We start from the raw sequence: 20123 nt of genomic DNA, 5'->3' as shown, positions 1-20123 counted from the left end.
TTGTTTATTGGTTGTTATCTGCCTTAATAAACTGTTTCAATCCTACTGAACAACACAATAAATAAGGGATATAGCTAGCTTTACTTTGAACTGCAATTGTATAGACTCTGTCCAATTTATTAATCTCTGGAGAAAAATGAACAATCACAAAGAAAACTTCCAAAAATACATAAAAATGAACAACTTTCCTTAATTTCTGTGAAAAGAACTCGAGGAGCCTAACATTATTTAATCACAATCATTTGATTTTTTTTTCTTGAGAATAGGGTAGGCATTCAGATGTCACGAATGGGTCATAATGTAATAGACCAGGTTATCCTACATTGTGCAGGGGATATTTTCTTGGCTCAATCTAAAGTTTAACTTCACAAAGTTAAAAGTAGAAAACAATAAATTAAATATTTTTTTTCTATTTCTTACATGCCATCTACTATTTTCTGATTGTTGAGAGAAAAATACAAACAGCACAGGGCACAACTGAATTGTTGAACTTATTGAACTGATTTGCTTTCTTTACTCCTCTTGGTGATGTTTGTGAAATCTTCATCTTGTATTGATAAATCTTCATCTGATATATACATTCTTTAATGGGAAGAAAACTTTAGACTAGAGTTGGATATTTCTTGGAGTTGGTCCTGCTAACTTTGTCAATGCTTTCACGGCACTTCTAGTAAAGTTATGGAATTGAAGCAGGACCATCTCTGCCATAGACTTCCGATCCCTCTCAATCTTTGCTGCAGGTATCTCCTTGCACCTCTCTTCCCCCATCCCCACCAGCCCTGCCCAGAGCACCACCCATCCCTCCGTGACTGCCAAAGACTGTTGTCATGAAATCCATTGATCTGTGTGTCCATGGGTGCTAAATTAACCATCTGTGGAGATTGTAACATTTAAGGTGCAGGATGTTCCAATGCTTGTTACATTGGTTCCTGCCTGGTAACAAGGGTGGGACCCTCCGAGAGTGTTTTCATAGGTCACCAGAACAGTTCAAGGGTCAGTGAACAATTCTTCTTGAGGCAGTCAGTTTCAGGAGAGTCAGGAGCAGGAGGAAGAAGCTCCATGCAGCCAAAGTGCTGCTGTTTGCCCTGAGAAGCTAAGAAGAAGTCTCAGGGGAAGCCCTGGTAATTGAAGAGGGCTCACAGGAAGCCTTGTGAGTCATATATAGCTGGAAACAGCTGGGAGAGAGAAGTTTGGATAAACTCAGGAGCCGTGCCAGCTCAGTGAAGCTGAAGCTAGCTGTCTAGCAAAGAGCTGAAATTATGCCAGTAAGTAGAGGCTGAAATGCAGGCTTGGTAATCCAGGGGGAAGGGATCTCAGAAGGTGAGATTGAAACACTTTGAGGTGGGCTATTGTTAAAGCCATCCGAGTGGGAGCAAATTTTGGAGAGAATTCCAAGGAGAGTTCTTCAAAGGTGAAGCTGGGAATCCCTTGTGAGACAGAATTTCAACAAGATTGTTTGATTTGGTGATTATTGATGTCTGGGTGGGTTCTTTAGAAATCCATGGACACTGTTTTGGTTGCACCTGTCACTTATTCTGTAATGTGGTGTGTTTGACTACAGTTCATCCGTTAATTCACATGTACCTCATACTTACCCCGAATGTTAGTGTATAAGGCACATATTGTAAATTGTTTTATCTTTCTGAATTTGTCTAGTAAATTATGTTTTTGTTTGTTCAAAAACAGTGGAATCTTGTGGCTTTATTCCAAAAGCAGGTGTCTTGAATCTCAACCGTTAACTACTTTAAACAAAATATAATTGGTCCATAGCCGGATCTCCACCCACTGCATGCTGGGGTCCATCCAAGGATCATAACACCATTCACATGACTTCAACCACCTCCCACCGGCCAGGTAGCCAATCTGGCTAGGTGTCAGGTGGGACCCTGCAGAAATTTATTCAAGTAAGGCCCTGTCTTTAAGATGGCCAGGGCCTTCATGTCTCCCATCTGACCTACCCTGTCCCCAGTGGGACCCGAGGCTATCTACTCCATATGGATCCTATCAAACCTCTTCATAATTTTAAAGACATCTAACAAGTCCCCTCTCAGTCTTCTCTCTTCTATAGAAAGTTCCCAGCTTGTTCAGTCTTTTCTGACAGCTGTCCGTCTGGTGCAAAAGCCATGGTGGCTTTTCTGCTCAGGGCCCAGGTAAAATACAATAGATTCAATATGACCCCGATTTGCATTAATCTATGAGAACTCTGCCTGCTTTAAGTTGGCACTTCATCTGCCTGCAGATTAAAATGGGACACAGAACAAAGGGCTTGACTGGATAGTTAATGTGCTTGTTTTTAATAGCCTTTCTACCCAGTTTCTACAATGCTGATAGGGTTATAATCGATCCCTGTGACTTTCCTTGAATCAAATCTAAATAAGATCTGGGACCTGCCATATAGAAACTTTGTGCAAGAATCCTGCTCCCTCCAGTCTACAAAATACCAATGCACTAATGTCAAACCCTCATTTCATTATTTAATGAACTAGATCAAGTAAATATAGAGAGAAGAGGTTCCATGTTAAAGAGTATATGCTGCTACATGCCTATTCTACAAATTACACTTTACACAAGGTTTATTACCTTTGTTTGTTAAAAGGATTGCCAAAGGTGATGTTCTCTTCTACTGTAGTGTTCAATATCCAGGGTTTCTGTGCAGCATAAGCTACAGCACTCCTTCTCCTAGCGGATAACAAAAACAGCTTATAAAATACATGCACAGTGCACATCAATAAACTGCTATGATATGTGCTAATAAAGTGTGTGTCATATATTTAGATGACAGACACACTGCAAAGACTTGCCTCACCAGTACCCTGGTTGATTATATTATAACACATGGCGCAGCCACACTTGAGAGACTGTGGTGCATTTTTGCTCATGATCACAATCATCTATTCAGAACTTCCAGGATCCTGTCCTGTGTGACACTTGAAGAGATTTTTATTCTCTTTCAGCTCTTGTACACAACAAGATTTCATGTTTTAAAGCTTATACTGTAGCAGACTAAAATCACCATTAACGAAACACTATTGTTGTCAGCAGCTTATACTTTAAACTACAGAACAGAACTTTCCCCTTTTATTCCCAACTCAGCCAAAAAACCCACTTCACAGGTATACTTTACATTGTCCCTTAAGTAGTCATCCGATTTTCCTGGACTGAGTCACGTTGATTCTTAGCTCTCCCAACGGTTTACTTCAATTCCTTTCCAACCCAAAAACTGTCTTCCATGGATGAAGGTTTTTCTTGACGGTTCTCTCCCTAGCGTCAGCTAGGTGAATTTCCCAGCTCTGTTTCAAATTCTCACAAATTTGGTCTTTCCAACGTGAGCGCAAGCTTCCACCCACATTTCTGCACAGTGAACCATAGAGCTTTCCAGCCTCTAGCTACTCCTTCTCTCCCAGATCCTGGCAGACTAACTTGTTTGTGAGTAAAAACCCTCCCCCTCTTATAGCCTGCCTCCATGACAATGTGACTCACATGGGACTTGTACCCAGGTAGAAATGCTGATTAGCTATTCTTTTGACCCCAGCTATTCTATCGTGGGATCAAATGGACAGTTTAAAGCACAGCTGTTTACAATTTGATTTTTCAACACCTTACTAAAACTTTGGAGACTAACAGTCAGACCACTGTCAACACAGATGCTGCTGCCATTGCCTCCCGGTGTGAAGACCTTACAACTTCCCAGGAAAACAATCTGGGCCTTCCTTTAATCTTTAACACACTGATCATCTAGGCCTGTTGTCAAGCAGACTTCAGCACAGGTCATTCAATCCCCTTCATTTTACCCTAAATTAAGTCACAGTCCCAAAATATAACAATCTTATAAACCTCATAATTGTAACAATATCAAGGACTTGTCCACTCTTGTGCTTAGAATTGTCAAATTTACAAGCACCAATACAGGCTGACAGCTATTTAACAATGTTTATGAATACTAGGTACAACGACGCCAATTTTATAGATCTCTTACCTGATAGTACTTCCAATATTTGATACAATATCAAATGCATAACCTTGTGGCATTTGTTTAATTGTCATTACCTTTCAGGGATTTCAGAAAAATTTTCCCAAAGAAATATTCTCATAACTTAAACTACAATTTCAGATTTTTCCATTGCCAAAAGTTGAGCAAGAAAATATTCCTTTTATGGAAAGGACTAATGTTTTCGGTGAGGGCTTATAGAATTCAACAGCATGAGAATGCTGATGATATATTCATTTAACCAGACACTTCACACATTTTTGGCACTTTAAGAATATGCATGTGTGCTTGTTTTGATCTCATTCCTTTGCATTTTTAGATTTGGGTTTCAAAGAAATTGCAGAGAAAAAGTTACCAAGACTTGCAGCGGAAGCAAAAATATTGATGGAAAAAATAAAGCTAGAATGCAAAACTAAACAGACCTTTTGAGAGGAGATTTCTTGGTCCAGAAACATAACTCCTAAGTATAGTAATATGTTTTTATGCTGTAGAACCTAAACTTCAAAAAACCAACTTACAAGTATATTTGTTTAGTGCACAACAAAACACAGCAGTGTGAACAATGCACAAAGAATTTAAAATGAAAGTTAAAAATTTAACTTTACACAGAACACATATAGGACCAATGAAGCCTGCCACAAAAGCATTAATGACAGGCAACTAGACAGAGGATGCAAAGATATCACCAGTGAGCAAGAGCAGCCTAGGTAGGGTTGCCAGTTCTGGTTGAACATATTCCTGGAGGGCTCATACAGCCTCCTATCCCACACTCCTACCCTTGGTCACCAACCATGTCTATCCTTGCAGTGTATTCCTTCCCACACCAATTTGAAAGTAAACAGCCCTTAATTACCCAGTCAAACGGCCTTTTGATCTCATCTCTAATATTTTCAAACAAATAAACATTCCAAGAAAATGAAAAAATTACAATGTTTTAAAAATGTCCCTATGATATTATAGGTTTGCTCATAACAGTGTCCTAGAGATTAATATTTAATTCTTGGAAACTCCAGGGGAATTCCAGAGAGTTGGCAACCCTAACCTAGGAGACACATCCAACAAAATCTGTTAATATCCAAAATTGTGAAGCAACACCAGGAGGGATTTGGGCAAGAGGACAACTTTCCAGTGATCAGGAAAGAAAGTGATATACCTCACTTCAACATCAACAGCTGTGTCCTCCTCGGTACTGCTGCAATATTTTAAACAGAAAGAGGACAAAGTATTATGTCTCTTTAGGACAGTGGAGCATTTACTACTTCAGTTAATTCCTCCAAAATGCATAAATACAAACAGAAAATGCAGGAGATACACAGCTGGTCAGTTGCCTGCATCTGCACCTTTCAAGAGAATGAGAATAGCTTTTGTACAAGTGTGTCGCCATTTACACGGCTTTCCAATTCATTACTGCTCCTTTGCAAAAAATGCATACTATATCCACCAATTGTTTTCCTCTACCGTTTCCATTTTGGAAAAAGAATTGACAAATGATTCGATTGAAAATATTAACCCATATTTTTATTTCAGATGTTGATTGGATTGTCATTTCAAGCTTCTACTGTTTCAATGCTGAATTTCATCATTTATAGTTTCTGTTCTTATTCCTCAAACATACGGCTTGCACTTCAGCTTTAAACAGATGGCAGTGCTTTTTCATAATGTTTAATCAAGGGCTCTGCCAGCAGGGGATTTGATGCTCCAGTTTTGAAATCTTTAACAGATGTTTGTTAAATACACATTACATTAGACTGTTTTTCTACCATTCTTTGGTAAACTAGCCATTTTCTTCTTGGGATGGTTGGAGGCAGAGAACTGTTGACAGGTCCTGAGCTCAAACTGAAATACTTTGAGCTGATTAATCATTTGAGTTTTGCAAGAACATTGGGTGAAACATGTACTAGTGATATTAAGATTAAAGAATTAGAAGTCCAACAGATAGAACACTTAATTAAATTAATTAATTTGCTTCAACTGTCTTGTTCCAAACTCACTACCCAGTTTATAAAATTGTCAAATTTGGTTCTCCTTTGAAATAAAAAAAAGCCTATTATGATTGAACTCCTTATAATCAAGAGAGACACATTTTGTTTTACGGTGACATGTTTTACAATGAAAATCCCAATTAGTATCCTGCAATAGTTAAATTTAAGAGTAATTTTTATGAACTTGGTTATTATGAGTAGTGAGAATGTGGAACTTTGTACCATATTGAGTGGTTGAGGTGGAATAGGTTTTTGCATTTGAGAAGAAGCTAGTTATTACATGAGTGAGAATGTAGCGGAGCGATATGTTGATAGTGAAAGATGAAGTAAATGGAGTAAGATGAGGCTCCTCTGGGAGATAAGCATCAGCATAGTACCAGTTGGGCTGAATGGTCTATTTTGTGCTGTAAATTCAATGGAATTCTAAGTAAGAAATCTTAGTTTATCTTCATTTTAATTGCAACAAATATGCACCAAATATAATGTTATATCTGTTGATCTGCATCAATATTATGCTCAATGTATTATATTATTCTGCCCTTTTCCGTCCCTTGTGTGAAGAACAAATCTCTATTTATGAATTAGAGACCAAAATTTCTGCATCTGTGCTTGCAGTAAATGCTCAGAGGAAACATTTGGAAATTCCACATTCTACCATGTGACTTTTCATCTATTCACGATTGAGAAATCACAGATGATGGAAAATTTACCATCATATTTAGGTCTATTAGGTGTAAGCCTTATTTCACATGATATCTTGGTCAAGAAAATTATCTTCAGCCCATTGAATATTCGTCTAGACACATATACCAAAGGCTACAGCTCCCATACTTGCCTAATCTATCTTGGAAAGTTGCATTAGCATTTTAAAAATGAGCACCAGTTGCTCAAGAGACATCAAAATAAAAGAAAGCTGACAACGCTTAACCTTTAGTAAAGTGTTTCAAATGATTGGGAGTGGGGGCAGACTGTTGTGCAGAAGTCCTAGGCTGGAATGATATTAGAGTATTCAAAAAAAATTATAGCAGTTGGTAGGAACACCTCAGTGTCACCTAGGTTGTACAATGCCAGCAACACCTCCTCTTCTTACAACACAAAGAACACTAACGAACAGCAAACTGAAAGGAAAAATCATTTATTTATTTATTTATATTTTATTCTCTTCACGGGATGTGGGCATCACTGGCTAGACAAGCATTTTTTATTGCCCATCCCTAACTGCCCTTGAGAAGTGGTGGTGAGCTGCCTTCTTGAACCGCTGCAGTCCATGTGGTGTAGGTACACCCACAGTGTTGTTAGGGAGGGATTTCCAGGATTTTGACCCAGCGACAGTGAGAGGATGGTGATATAGTTCCAATTCAGGATAATGTGTGGCTTGGAGGGGAACTTGCAAGTGGTGGTAGTCCCATGCATCTGTTGCCCTTGTCCTTCCAGGTGGTAGAGGTCGCTGATTTTGAAGGTGCTGTTGAAGGAACCTTGGTGCGCTTCTGCAGTGCATGTTGTAGATGGTACATATTACTGACCCTGTGCATTGGTGCTGGAGGGAGTGGATGTTGATGGTGGTGGATGGGGCACCAATCAAGTGGGCTGCTTTATTCTGGATGGTGTTGAGCTTCTTGAGTGTTGTTGGAGTTGCATTCATCCAGGCAAGGGAAGAGTATTCCATCACAGTCCTGACTTGTGCTTTGTAGATGATGGGCAGGCTTTGGGGAGTCAGGAAGTGAGTTACTTCCCTCAGAATTCTCAGCCTATGACCTGCTCTTGTAGTCGCAGTATTTATATGGCTGGTCCAGTTCAGTTTCTGGTCAATGGTAACCCCCAGTTTGTTGTTAGTGTGGGATTCAGCGATGGCAATGCCATTGAATGTAAAGGTGAGATGGTTGGATTCTCTCTTGTTGGAGATGGTCATTGGAACTTGTGTGGTATGAATGTTACTTGTCAGTTGTCAGCCCAAGCCTGGATATTGTCTAGGTCTTGCTCCATATGGATATGGACTGCTTCAGTATCTGAAGAGTCGCGAATGGTGCTGAGCATTATGCAATCATCAGCAAACATCCCCATTCTGACCTTATGATGGAAGGAAGATCATTTATGAAACAGCTGAAGATGGTTGGGCCTAGGGCAATACCCTGATGGCAGACATTTAAGAAAATAGTTCATGACTCACAACAAAGATATATCCCAGTGAGGAAGAAGAATTCTAGGAAGCGGATAAACCAACCATGGTTAACCAAGGAAGTTAAGGATAGTATCAAATTTTTAAAAAAAACATACAATGTGGCAAAGAGGAGTGGTAAGCCAAAGGATTGGGAAAGTTTTAAAAACCAACAAAAGATGACCAAAAAAAATAAAGAGGGGGAAAATAAACTTTGAGGGTAAACTAGCAAGTAATATAAAAACGGACAGTAAGAGCTTCTTTAAACATATAAAAAGGAAGAGAGAAGCCAAAGTGAACATAGGCCCCTAAGAGAATGAGGCTGGGGAAATAATAATGGGAAAGCAGGAAATGGCAGAGGAGTTGAATAAATACTCTGCATCAGTCTTCATGGTAGAAGACACTAATAGCATTCCAAAAATGCTAAATAATCAAGGGGCACAAGGTGGGGGGAGGAAATAACTACAATAACTATCACTAGGGAAAAAGTATTAGGGAAACTAATGGGGCTAAAGGCCGATAAGTCCCCTGGACCTGAGGGGTTGCATCCTAGGGTATTAAAGGAAGTAGCTACAGAGATAGTGGATGCACTAGTAGTAATCTTCCAAGAATCCTTAGATTCTGGAAAAATCCCAGAGAATTGGAAAACTGCCAATGTAACACTCTTCTTCAAAAAGGGAGGGAAACAAAATAAACTATACGCCAGTTAGCTTAACATCCGTCATTAGGAAAATGTTAGGGTCTATTATAAAGGATGTAATGGCAGTGCATTTAGAAATGCATAATATAACCAAGCAGAGTCAGCATGGCTTCATAGAGGGAAAATCATGCCTGACACATTTATCAGAATTCTTTGAGGGGATGACAAGTAGAATAGATAAAAGGGAACCCGTAGATGTAATATATTTGGATTTCCAAACGACATTTGATAAGGTCCAGCATGTAAGGCGACTTATTAAGATAAGAACCCATGGTGTTGGGGATAATATATTAGCATGGATAGAGGATTGGCTAACTAATAGAAGACAGAGAGTTGGAATAAGAGGGGCATTTTCAGGATGACAGCCTGTAACTAGTGGAGTGCCACAGGGATCAGTGCTGAGGCCACATTTGTTTACAATATATATTAATGACTTGGATGAGGGAAGTGAATGACTATCGCAAAGTTTGTGGATGACACAAAAATCAGTGGGAAGGCAAGTGGTGATGATGACATAAAGAGTCCACAGAGGGATATAGACAGGTTAAGTGAGTGGGCAAAAACTTGGCAGATGGAATATAATGTGGGAAAATATGAGGTTATGCATTTTGGCAGGAAGAATAGAGGAGCTGAATAGTATTTAAATGGAGAAAGACAGCAGAAAGCTGCAGCACAGAGCAATTTAGGGGTCCTCTTGCATGAATCACAAAAAGCTAGCATACAAGATCAGCAGATCATCAGTAGAGGAAAATGGAATGATGGCCTTTATTTCAAAGAGAATGGAGTATAAATAGGTAAGTCTTGCTAAAACCATACAAGGCACTAATTAGATCACACCTGGAATACTGTGAACAGTTTTGGTTCCCTTATCTAAGGAAAGATCTACTGGCATTGGAGGCAGTCCAGAGCAGGTTCACTAAGTTGATCCTGGGTATGGAGTGATTTTCTTATGAGGAGAGGTTGAGTAGGTTGGGCCTGTACTCATTGGAGTTTAGAACAAAAGGTGACATTATTCAAACATATAAGATTCTTAGGGGGCTTGTCAGAATAGATGCTGAGAGGTTGTTTCCCCTTGTGGGAGAGTCTAGGACCAGAGGGCATAATCTCAGAGTAAGGGGACGCCCATTTAAGACAGAGATGAAGAGGAATTTCTTCTCTTAGAGGGTAGTGAATCTGTGGAATTCTTTACCGCAGAGGGCCGTAGAGGCTGGGTCGTTAAGTATATTCAAGGCTGAGACAGGCAGATTTTGAATCAGTAAGGGAATCAAGGGTTGAGGAGAAAAGGTGGGAAAGTGGAGTTGAGGATTATCAGATCAGCCATGATCTCACTGAATGGTGGAGCAGACTCAATGGGCCGAATGGCCTACTGCTGTTCCTACCTCTTATGGTCTTATGGTCTAATGAACTCCTGCAGCAATGTCCCAGGACTGAGATGACTGGCCTCCAACAAGCACAAGCATCTTCCTTTGTGCTGGGTATGACTCCAACCAGTGTTTTCCCCCTGAGCCCCATTGACTTCAGTTTCTCTAGGGCTCCTTCTAGGACTCGGTCAAATGCAGCCTTGATGTCAAGGGCAGACACTCTCACTTCACCTCTTGAGTTCAGTTCTTTTGTCCACGTTTGAACCAAGGCTGTAATGAGGTCAGGAGCTGAGTGACCCTGGTGGAATCCAAACTGAGCACCAATGAACAGGTTATTGCTAAGCAAGTGCTGCCTGATAGCATTGTCGCTGACCCCTTCCATCATTTTGATGATGATTGAGAGTAGACTGATGGGGAGGTAATTTGCCAGATTGGATTTGTCCTGCTTTTTGTGTACAGGAAATACCTGAGTAGTCTTCCACATTGCCGGCTGGATGCCAGTGTTGTAGCTATATTGGAACAGCTTGGCTAAGGGCACAGCTAGTTCTGGAACACAAGTCCTCAGTACTATTGCTGGAATGTTGTCAGGGCCTAAAGCCTTTGCAGTATTCAATGCTTTCAGCCATTTGTTGGAGTGAATTGAATTGGCTGAAGACTAGCATCTGTGATAATATCACCACCTTCAACACCTCTTTGATCCTTTTGTCTGTGACATCTTTTGATTATCTGTTCCTATCACTGCTTGCTTGTCCCTACAACCACCGCCCCCCTCAACTTTTCTCCCCCCGCCCCCCACCTTAAACCAGCTTATATTTCACCCCTCTCCTAACTATACTTCAGTTCTGTTGAAGGGTCATGTTGGACTCGAAACGTCAACTCTTTTCTTCTCCACCGATGCTGCCAGACCTGCTGAGTTTTTCCAGGTAATTCTGTTTTTGTTTTGGATTTCTAGCATCTGCAGTGGCTTTTTGTTTAGACCTGATATGTTGGTTGTGGGATCACTTAGCTCTGTTTATTGCATGCTGCTTTTGCTGTTTGGCATGCAAGTAGCCCTGTGTTGTACCTTCACCAGGTTGACACCTCAGGGTAAAGATTATTGACCTGAAACATTCACTCCCCACAGATGTTGCCTGGCCTGCTGAGTATTTCCAGCATGTTCTGTTTTTATTTCAGATTTCCAACATCTGCAGTATTTTGCTTTCTACAAAAAACTCTGTTTATAAACCACCAATCCATGGAAATAAACAACACGTGGTCATAAGCAAGCCAGAGTGTGATAAAGGGAAGTTAACAAAAATCACCAGCAGGTCAGGCAGCATCTATAGAGAGAGAAACAGAGTTAACGCTTTATCTGATGAAAGGACATCAAGCTGAAGCATTAACTCGGTTTCTCTCTCCACAGGTGCTGCCTGGTTTGCTGAGTATTCCCAGCATTTTCCATCTTTTCCCCAGATTTCCAGCATCTGCAGTATTATGCTTTTGACTAAAATAATCTTTTTTTAAATCTTGTCCTTGAACTGAAGAGTTAAAGCTGAAGTGTACTGGGGCTGTAGAATACAGTAAACAGAATTGGAGACCATACCTGCTTTCTCCTTCCATGCGTTCACTGTCAGGAATGCCAGAGGAGCATAAAGGCGAACAAGTTAGAAAAACAGAATAAAGAATTAAAAAAAGAAGGAACTTGCATGTATGTAGCACCATTCACAACTTCAGGATGTTCCAAAGTGCTTTCCAGCCAATTAAGTATTTTTGCAGTGTTAGTCACTTTTGTAATATTGGAAATGTGGCAGCCAATTTACTGACAGCAAGGTCCCATTGCCAACCAAGAAATAAATGAATAGTTCATCTATTTTTACATATCAGTTGAGGGACAAAAGTTGGCCAGAACACTGGGAAAAATCATCTACTCTTCATTGAATAGTGCCTTGGGATCTTATGGTTCACCTGAGAAAGCAGAGGGCCTCAGTTCATATTTCATCCAAAAGACAAACAGAATGAATAAAGATACCACATAATTGTGTGACAACTTTTAACCTGAAAACAGAACAGTAAACTCTTTCAAATATCTGTGGAATATTTAAGATATTTAATATTGAATATTTAAGTCTTAAGATTGTCTGTATAGGACTTAAGAGATTGCATCAATTGTAAAGGGATCAATTGTAATTTTCTTGAATAATGCGCAATACTAGTTCAAATGGTGTCCTGGCAACTTGACTTGGAATCAGTACCAACAGGAAGGAAGTTAAAAAAGAAGCCATGTAGCTGGCAGACACAAAGGAGAGTTGTACACAACAAGAACAGCTACAAAAAGAGGAGCTGGAGGGTGAAGGAGATCAGTACACAGACACAGACACAAAGAGAAAGTAGACAGAGACCGAAAGAGGAACACATGGAATTCTTGTGAGGAGAAGAAGCAAATCACTTTCAGGAAGAGGCCAGTTTTTTTCTGTTTGGCAGAAAAGGAGGCAGGAGTTCTTGGAGATACTGTGTGAGCTGGCTAAAAAGGTTTTAAATCTGGAAAGCTGTGTGACTATTTCGGAGATGATAAAGAGCTAGTTATTCTCCCAAAAGTGGCCAAACCATGAATGGGGTGTTATTGGTTGGTTGGTTGAAAAGAAACTGTGGAAAACTACACCATCAGGACTGTCATGACCCAAGGAAGAGAGGGTTCACAGAAGTGTGCCTTCCTGACGATAATTGTATCCATGAAGTCTGGTGGTGAATGCTGTTGTTGGATAGGACTCCTGACCTACCTTGCATGAATAAAGAATGCATATAGTGTAGCTGTGTAGCTACATAATGCCATATATGCCAAAGGGGAATGATTGAGTTTGTATAAAACATATCTTTGTTATATCTATTATTTAAAGTAAATTTTTTTTTATTTGAAGTATAATTTCCCTGTTAATTCCATGATTACATTTATTTTGTCTCCTTATTGCTTAAAATTATAATCTGGGTGTGGAACTTTTGAATATCATTTAGTTCACAGAGCAAAGCAAAAGTGGCTCTGGGATATAAAGGTCTGGAGAACATTCATGAAGCCTATGGCTGATTATAATGGATTCAACATATTACCAAAGCTGTTACATTTTAGGACACATCTTAATTGTTGAAAAAAGAGACATGCTATCAAAGATTTTCATCTTGCACTCATCAGGATAGCTCAAGAAATTTGCAACAGTAGTGGGGGAACAACAATTTCCATTGCATGAGAAGAGATTGGCAAATGGACTCTGATTTGTGGAGGTGTTGCCAAGGAGATTAAATGAGTGATACCAGGTATTTAGGCTGGACATCCCAGTGATTGGCAGATCGTATTAAAAAGCAGGTCTCTTTGGCTATTTGCAACAGGCAAAGTACTGACCATACCCAACCAGCCCATGCTTGCAAAACTCAAAATATAATATCCAACATTAGATGTGATTTCCTGATTGAACAACACCTGCTTAAGAATCCTGATTGTGCTAAGAATTACACTGAAAACCAATTTAAGATCACCAGTCAGGCTCGCAGTGTGGCTCACTTACACATGCTAGAAGCCACATATAGGGCCCTGTCCTTTTCAGACAAAAGGGACATATCCGCACATTGCACCTTTTTCAACTAAATAAAAGCTTAGGGAACAGTCATTCCCTGGTTCATTCCTCAGGACAATGCATTCACCAATCAGAGTCGACCTGACTGGTTTGAATTTGAACAAAGCTAGGCAGTTAACTATTCCATGCTGCATTCTCCATGGCAATGCCTCCACCAATCAGCACTCTCTTCTCACGCAGTATAAATTGTTCTTCCCTGTTACTGTTGGAAATTTCTTGCAATTGCCCTGATGAGTGCAAGGCAAGAAGATTTGATAGCATGTCTCTTTTTTCAGCAATACTCAATTCTGTACTACCAAATGACCACACATCTTAATATCATTCAGCAGCTTCAATACCTGTTCCAGTAGACATTTCCAGAATTTTTTTGCATTTCTCCAAGAACCGCCAAGAGAAGGGATGATTTGCCGCACCCGACCTGACCAACTATCATAGTTAGCTGTCCTGAGAAAAGAGGGAAACTTTTTAACTGTACATTACCTATACATTGATTCAGCATTTTTTGCAGTTTGAGTTGTTTCTGGTCAATGAACATGTAATGAGAAGGTAATTTTGGCTCTTGTTTAGTTTTTCTCTGCAGCTTTATTCTAATAACCAAAATGCACAAAGATTAAGTGATGGAGAAAATCACCTGCTCATGGAGCTTTCGGGCTAGCGTCAGAGGTCTGAGTTATGAGAAAAGACTTGAAATGTTCAGGATTTTCAGCTTGGAAAGGAGATGTCAGAAAGCTGATTCTTTTAAAGGACATAGGATCATAAATTGTATCAAAAAGGTGAATCCAGAAGATTATTATAAGTCATTGTTGTCCCATAGCTGACTAGCCACATGTATGGCTCCACTGACAACATTTTGGCCATGTGCACTAAATTTGGTACAAAATGACATACATTCACACAATATAGGTGAATTCACTTCATGTGTGTATTTACAAATATCTACTATAATTCATTGCAAAATTTTGCAGTCTTTCTCTTGAAATTCTGCCACAAATTTATCCGGCACAGCATATCTCTGTGCAGCTTCTAGATTTTTCTCCAGGAGTTGTGAATGGTACTTTGGCTTCCTTTGACTGATTGATGAGAATGTTGATTCACTTAACAAAATACAGCAGACCCATCCCTACTCTCTATTCGGTTGGATGCTGCTTGTCCATTACCATGTGGCACCCTATTGAAGCTGCTGGTTATTAATTGAACTTGCTTTCTTCTGCTGGAGCAATTATTCCAATTGGTCAAGCTGACCATGAAGACAGCTCTCCCCTCCATACCATGTGCCAGATATGAACATGTCTATAATTATTTTTATTTATGAATCATAAATTCAGTTATTCACTTCTATATTCTCAATTATCTACATGTGGCTAATGTATTGGACAACACATAAATTGAACTTTGAGAGTAAGGCAAGGGGACACAAGCTCAAATGAGTAAAATGTAATTTCAAGAGTGTTATCAGAAGGTTCTGACATAAAGAATGTTTAACATTTAGAATCAACTTCTGGGTGGAGGTGAAAGATGGTGGAGGTGAAAATCCCAGAATAATTTAAGAAACAAGTACTAACAGCTTTCGGGCAGTGTAGGTTTCTTCTGGATGGATGTGTTGGAACATGTTGAATGACCATCATCATCTATGAATATATTGTGATATTTGAATATGAGATACAAAATGTAACCCTGCACCTATAAACAATCCCATTTATAAACATGTTAAGTGACATGGTGATGACATTTCTAATTGGCCAAATGTCATTGAAGAATAATGCTATCAGAATATCAGAAGAAACACACCAGGGTAGTTAGGCTCAACACTATCTCTAGCATGACCACACAGTTTTGTGCAGATGACCCAAATAAAACCTGTTTCTCAGTGTTCAAGTAGCTCACCTGAAGTTTAATAGGGCAACAGCATCCATGATGGTCTTCTTCAGGGCTCAATCTAATAGTTTTCTCTACATAATATCCCAGTGCGGGCACAAAATTTTAAATTTGATCTAAAACATGCAGAAATCCATTATGTTTAATGGTTGAAAACTGAGCAGCTTAGAAAACTACGCAGGTATAGTTTCTGTTTGTCTATATGTGGTGCAAACATTTTCCTCATCATCCCAGCAGAAAGCTGAAGCATAGGTTGGCAAAGCATAGGCTTACTTCTAGAGATCAGACTGCTAAAACTAAGTAATTTACCTGCACATTGGCAAGTTTGCTACTGCACATCTAGGTGGTTATGACTCCCTCTATTTCGGCAGGTCCTTACAGGGTTATCTGGAACTGCATGGAAAGATTCCTACTGCCCATTAGTGAGCCATGCTGGCTGGTCAGTGTTCATGAGTACTCTGGAACAACCTGGAGCTATCTGGCTCAAGGAGTAGATAACTAAATCTACCATGGAAGGTTGACTCTCTCCTAATGTTCTATCACCAGTCATGCTATCTTACAACTATCTTGACCCCAAAGAAATCCTGCTTACCTCCCTTCAAGCAGGACGGTCTTCCGTTCCTTATAAGGTCACTGAAAAGCTCTAGGTTGAGTCATTGTTAGGCAGACACATGACACTGAGCTTTTCTTAAGTTTTATATTATGCATCATTGCTTACCACAAAATCTGAGAGTCCATAGCCATCATATTCCTTAATTTATCAATGAAATGCTATATAGCCCATTGAATGGTGATTCTGTTAGTTAGAGGTGCAGAGCTTCAGCAAGTCCTTATCTCTTTACAATGCAATCATGGTAGGTACTGCATATAAAACATACAGTGTGAAATTTGGATCAGTTGTACCCATTGATTCATTAGCACTGTTAAGGGGCTACTCAGAACTCAGTGGCATCACATCACAGTCGCTGTATCTCAATAGTAACACACAGGAATGTAGAATTTGAGAGTGCAAGCAATAGTAAAGGAAGTACAGCTGTAACATATGTAGCATTCAATCAATGAAGGCCTGTCACCCGTTCACCAAGGGTAGCCACTCATTGACCATGTTGTGGTTGGAGGTCATTCATCTCAGTCCCAGGACATCACTGCAGGAGTTCCTCAGGGTAGCGTCCTAGGCTCAACAATCTTCAGCCGCTTCATCAATGACCTTCCTTCCATCATAACATCAGAAGTGGGGATGTTCACTGATGATTGCACAATTTTTAGCACCATTCATGACTCCTCAGATACTGAAGCAGTCCATGTCCAAATGCAGCAAGACCTGGAAAATATCCAGACTTGGACTGATGAATGGCAAGTACCATTTGTGCCACACAAGTGCCAGGCAATGACCATTTCCAGAAAGAGAGAATCTAACCATCGTCCCTTGACATTCAATGGCATTACCATTGCTGAATCCCCACTATCAGCATCCTGGAGGTTAGCATTGACCAGAAACTGAATTGGACTAGCCATATAAATACAGTAGCTACAAGAGCAGGTCAGAGGCTAGGAATCCTGCAGCGAGTAACTCACCTCCTGACTCCCCAAATCCTGTCCACCATCTATAAGGCACAAGTCAGGAGTGTGATTTAATACTCTCCACTTGCCTGGATGAGTACAGCTCCAACAATACTCAAGAAGCTTGACACCATCCAGGACAAAGCAGCCCGCATGATTGGCACCCCGGATACAAACATTCACTCCCTCCACCACCGATGAACAGTGGCAGCATTGTGTACCATATTCAAGATGCACTGCAGAAACTCACCAAGGCTCCTTTGACAGCACCTTCCAAACCCATGATCACTACCATCTAAAAGTACAAGGGCAGCAGGCACATGGGAACACCACCACCTGGAAGTTTCACTCCAAGCGACTCACCATCCTGACTTGGAAATACATCGCTGTTCCTTCACTGTCACTGGGTCAAAATCCTGGAACTACCTCCCCTAACAGCACTGTGGGTGTACCTACACCACAGGGACTGCAGCGCTTCAAGAAGACAGCTCACCACCACCTTCTCAAGGGCAATTAGGGATGAACGATAAATTCTGGCCTAGCCAGTGACGCCCACATCTTGTAAATGAATTTTTAAAAACTGGTCATTAATATGCTACATCAGAGATTGGAGCACAAATCTAGGTTGAGTCACTCATCTCAATTAAACTTTAGTATCCCACACAGGGCTCAAGATGTTACATATCTGCGATGCCATCTTGGTCACCTCGATGTGTGTGCTAGTGTCTCAGAGACAAGGTGGCATCAGCCACCATGAAAGTAGGGCAGGAAAAGCCATGGATCCTTACAGTTTCCATGCGTTTCATCTTCTGAGCTTTATTTTCTTGCCCCTTGAATCATTAATGTCTTCAGTGTTTCCTTCCAGAGAAAAGGCAAACGCACAGATGGATCCAGGCTCAATGCTACCTTTGTCAGGGTCATAATGCAAAAGACAAGGTGAAGGAGGGAGAGGCGACTCCACGCACAGCTCTACCAGGAGGGACATGGTCAAGTGGAGCCAAAGCATGAACTGGAGAGTCAGGAGGAGAGGCCCAGACAAAAGGGTCCACATGCCAGACCTAGGCCAGGATTTCCCAGTCGTCGGACAGGCTCAGCAGGGAGCGGTCTCAGCGGGGACAGGCTCAGCAGCGGGGCGGGCTCAGCGGGGACCGGGCTCAGCGGGGGGCGGGCTCAGCAGGGGGGCGGGCTCAGCGGGGGGGTGGGCTCAGCGTGGGGGCGGTCTCAGCAGGGGGCGGGCTCAGCGGGGAGGCGGGCTCAGTGGGGGACGGACTCAGCGGGGGGGTGGGCTCAGCGTGGGGGCGGGCTCAGCGGGGGGCGGGCTCAGCGGGGGGCGGGCTCAGCGGGGGGCGGGCTCAGCGGGGGGCGGGCTCAGCGGGGGGCGGGCTCAGCGGGGGGAGGGCTCAGCGGGGGACAGACTCAGCGGGGGGGGTGGGCTTAGTGGGGGGGCGGGCTCAGCAGGGGTGGGCTCAGCGGGGGGGGCAGGCTCAGCAGGACGGGCTCAGTGGGGGGGCGGGCTCAGCAGGGGGGCGGGCTCAGCGGGGGGGGCGGGCTCAGCAGGACGGGCTCAGTGGGGGGGCGGGCTCAGCGGGGGGGCGGGCTCAACGGGGGGGTGGGCTCAGCAGGGGCGGGCTCAGCTGGGGGGGGCGGGCTCAGCTGGGGGCGGGGCAGGCTCAGCGGGGGGGGCGGGCTCTAACAGGAGGGACATGGTCAAGTGGAGCCAAAGCATGAACTGGAGAGTCAGGAGGAGAGGCCCAGACAAAAGGGTCCACATGCCAGACCTAGGCCAGGATTTCCCAGTCGTCGGACAGGCTCAGCAGGGAGCGGTCTCAGCGGGGACAAGCTCAGCAGCGGGGCGGGCTCAGCGGGGACAGGTTCAGCGGGGGGCGGGCTCAGCGGGGAGGTGGGCTCAGCGGGGGGCGGGCTTAGCGGGGGGCGGGCTCAGCGGGGACAGGTTCAGCGGGGGGCGGGCTCAGCGGGGAGGCGGGTTCAGCGGGGGGGCGGGCTCAGGGGGGCAGGCTCAGCAGGGGCGGGGCGGGTTCAGCGGGGGGGCCGGCTCAGCAGGGGCGGGGCGGGCTCAGGGGCAGCGGGCAGGGGTGGTATTGGGGCCAACCGTCGCCCGCGATCTGCTCTGCACTGCGATTTCACACAGGCGGGGCCTGCCCTGCGTGGATCGCGAGTGGTACCTGCGCAGGCAGGGGGAGGAGGGAGAGTCGGGTCCAGCGTTCTTTCGCACATACATGGGAAAGAGCGCTTCAATCTCCCGGAGGCACGGAGCTGCCTCAGGGAGATTGAAGCACCTTTTAAAAATATATAAGGACACTAAAAATTTAATGAAACATGTCCCCTCATGTCCCTGTGTCACATGAGGTGGGACATGCTTTTATTTTCAAAATTAAGTTTTTACTTCATCAGTATTAGCATTAGGAAAGCTTATCCCACTCGTGGATGAGGTTTCCTAAATAACTTAAAAGCTGCTTGGCCTTTTCGCCTCGCCACCAACTGTCATGTTGGATGGGCAGCGTAAAATTCAACTTAATTACCTAGTTAATGGCCTTAATAGGCCTTTCAATTATTGGCGGGCACACAGCCAACTCCAGCATGTGCCCGCCAGACGAAATATTGCACGAGTTCGTGATGACGTAGGGGCGCACACCCAACATCATCGCGTGTCATTTTATATTCCGGAGTGTCGGGCATGTGCCTGCATGCCAAATGTAAAATTTTGTCTTTAGGGTTTATGGTAAAAGAGTCTCCTATTTATAAATGAGTGAGAGGCAATGCTGTGCACGTCTGCGTTGTCCCGGGCTCTGGTACATCACATATGCCACATTCTTCGTGAAGGCCTGACACCGATGGAGTTGGATGGTATCTCAGAAGATGACCGCAGCGCTAAATTTCTT

The 20123-nt window shown here is 42.6% G+C and overlaps 1 protein-coding gene across 4 annotated transcripts in view; it reads right to left on the bottom strand.

Moving 5' to 3' along the window:
- abcc8 (ATP-binding cassette, sub-family C (CFTR/MRP), member 8) overlaps window positions 1-20123 on the bottom strand; it is a 291828-nt gene that overhangs the window by 94943 nt on the left and 176762 nt on the right. For 3 of the 4 annotated variants that reach the window (XM_078549123.1, XM_078549124.1, XM_078549125.1), the window contains exons 17-20: window positions 14127-14232; window positions 11769-11792; window positions 5142-5180; window positions 2581-2679 (exon numbers count right to left, since the gene is read on the bottom strand). In XM_078549123.1, coding sequence (XP_078405249.1) covers window positions 2581-2679; window positions 5142-5180; window positions 11769-11792; window positions 14127-14232 — 268 coding nt within the window. The remainder of the gene's footprint in view (window positions 1-2580; window positions 2680-5141; window positions 5181-11768; window positions 11793-14126; window positions 14233-20123) is intronic. The other variant, XM_078549126.1, reaches the window with a different exon arrangement.

This window comes from Cetorhinus maximus, chromosome 9 (assembly GCF_964194155.1).
Source record: "Cetorhinus maximus chromosome 9, sCetMax3.hap1.1, whole genome shotgun sequence".
In the NCBI taxonomy this organism is placed as follows: domain Eukaryota; kingdom Metazoa; phylum Chordata; class Chondrichthyes; order Lamniformes; family Cetorhinidae; genus Cetorhinus; species Cetorhinus maximus.
Note: the sequence above shows the minus strand (reverse complement) of the source record. Positions and strands in the feature narration are given on the sequence as shown.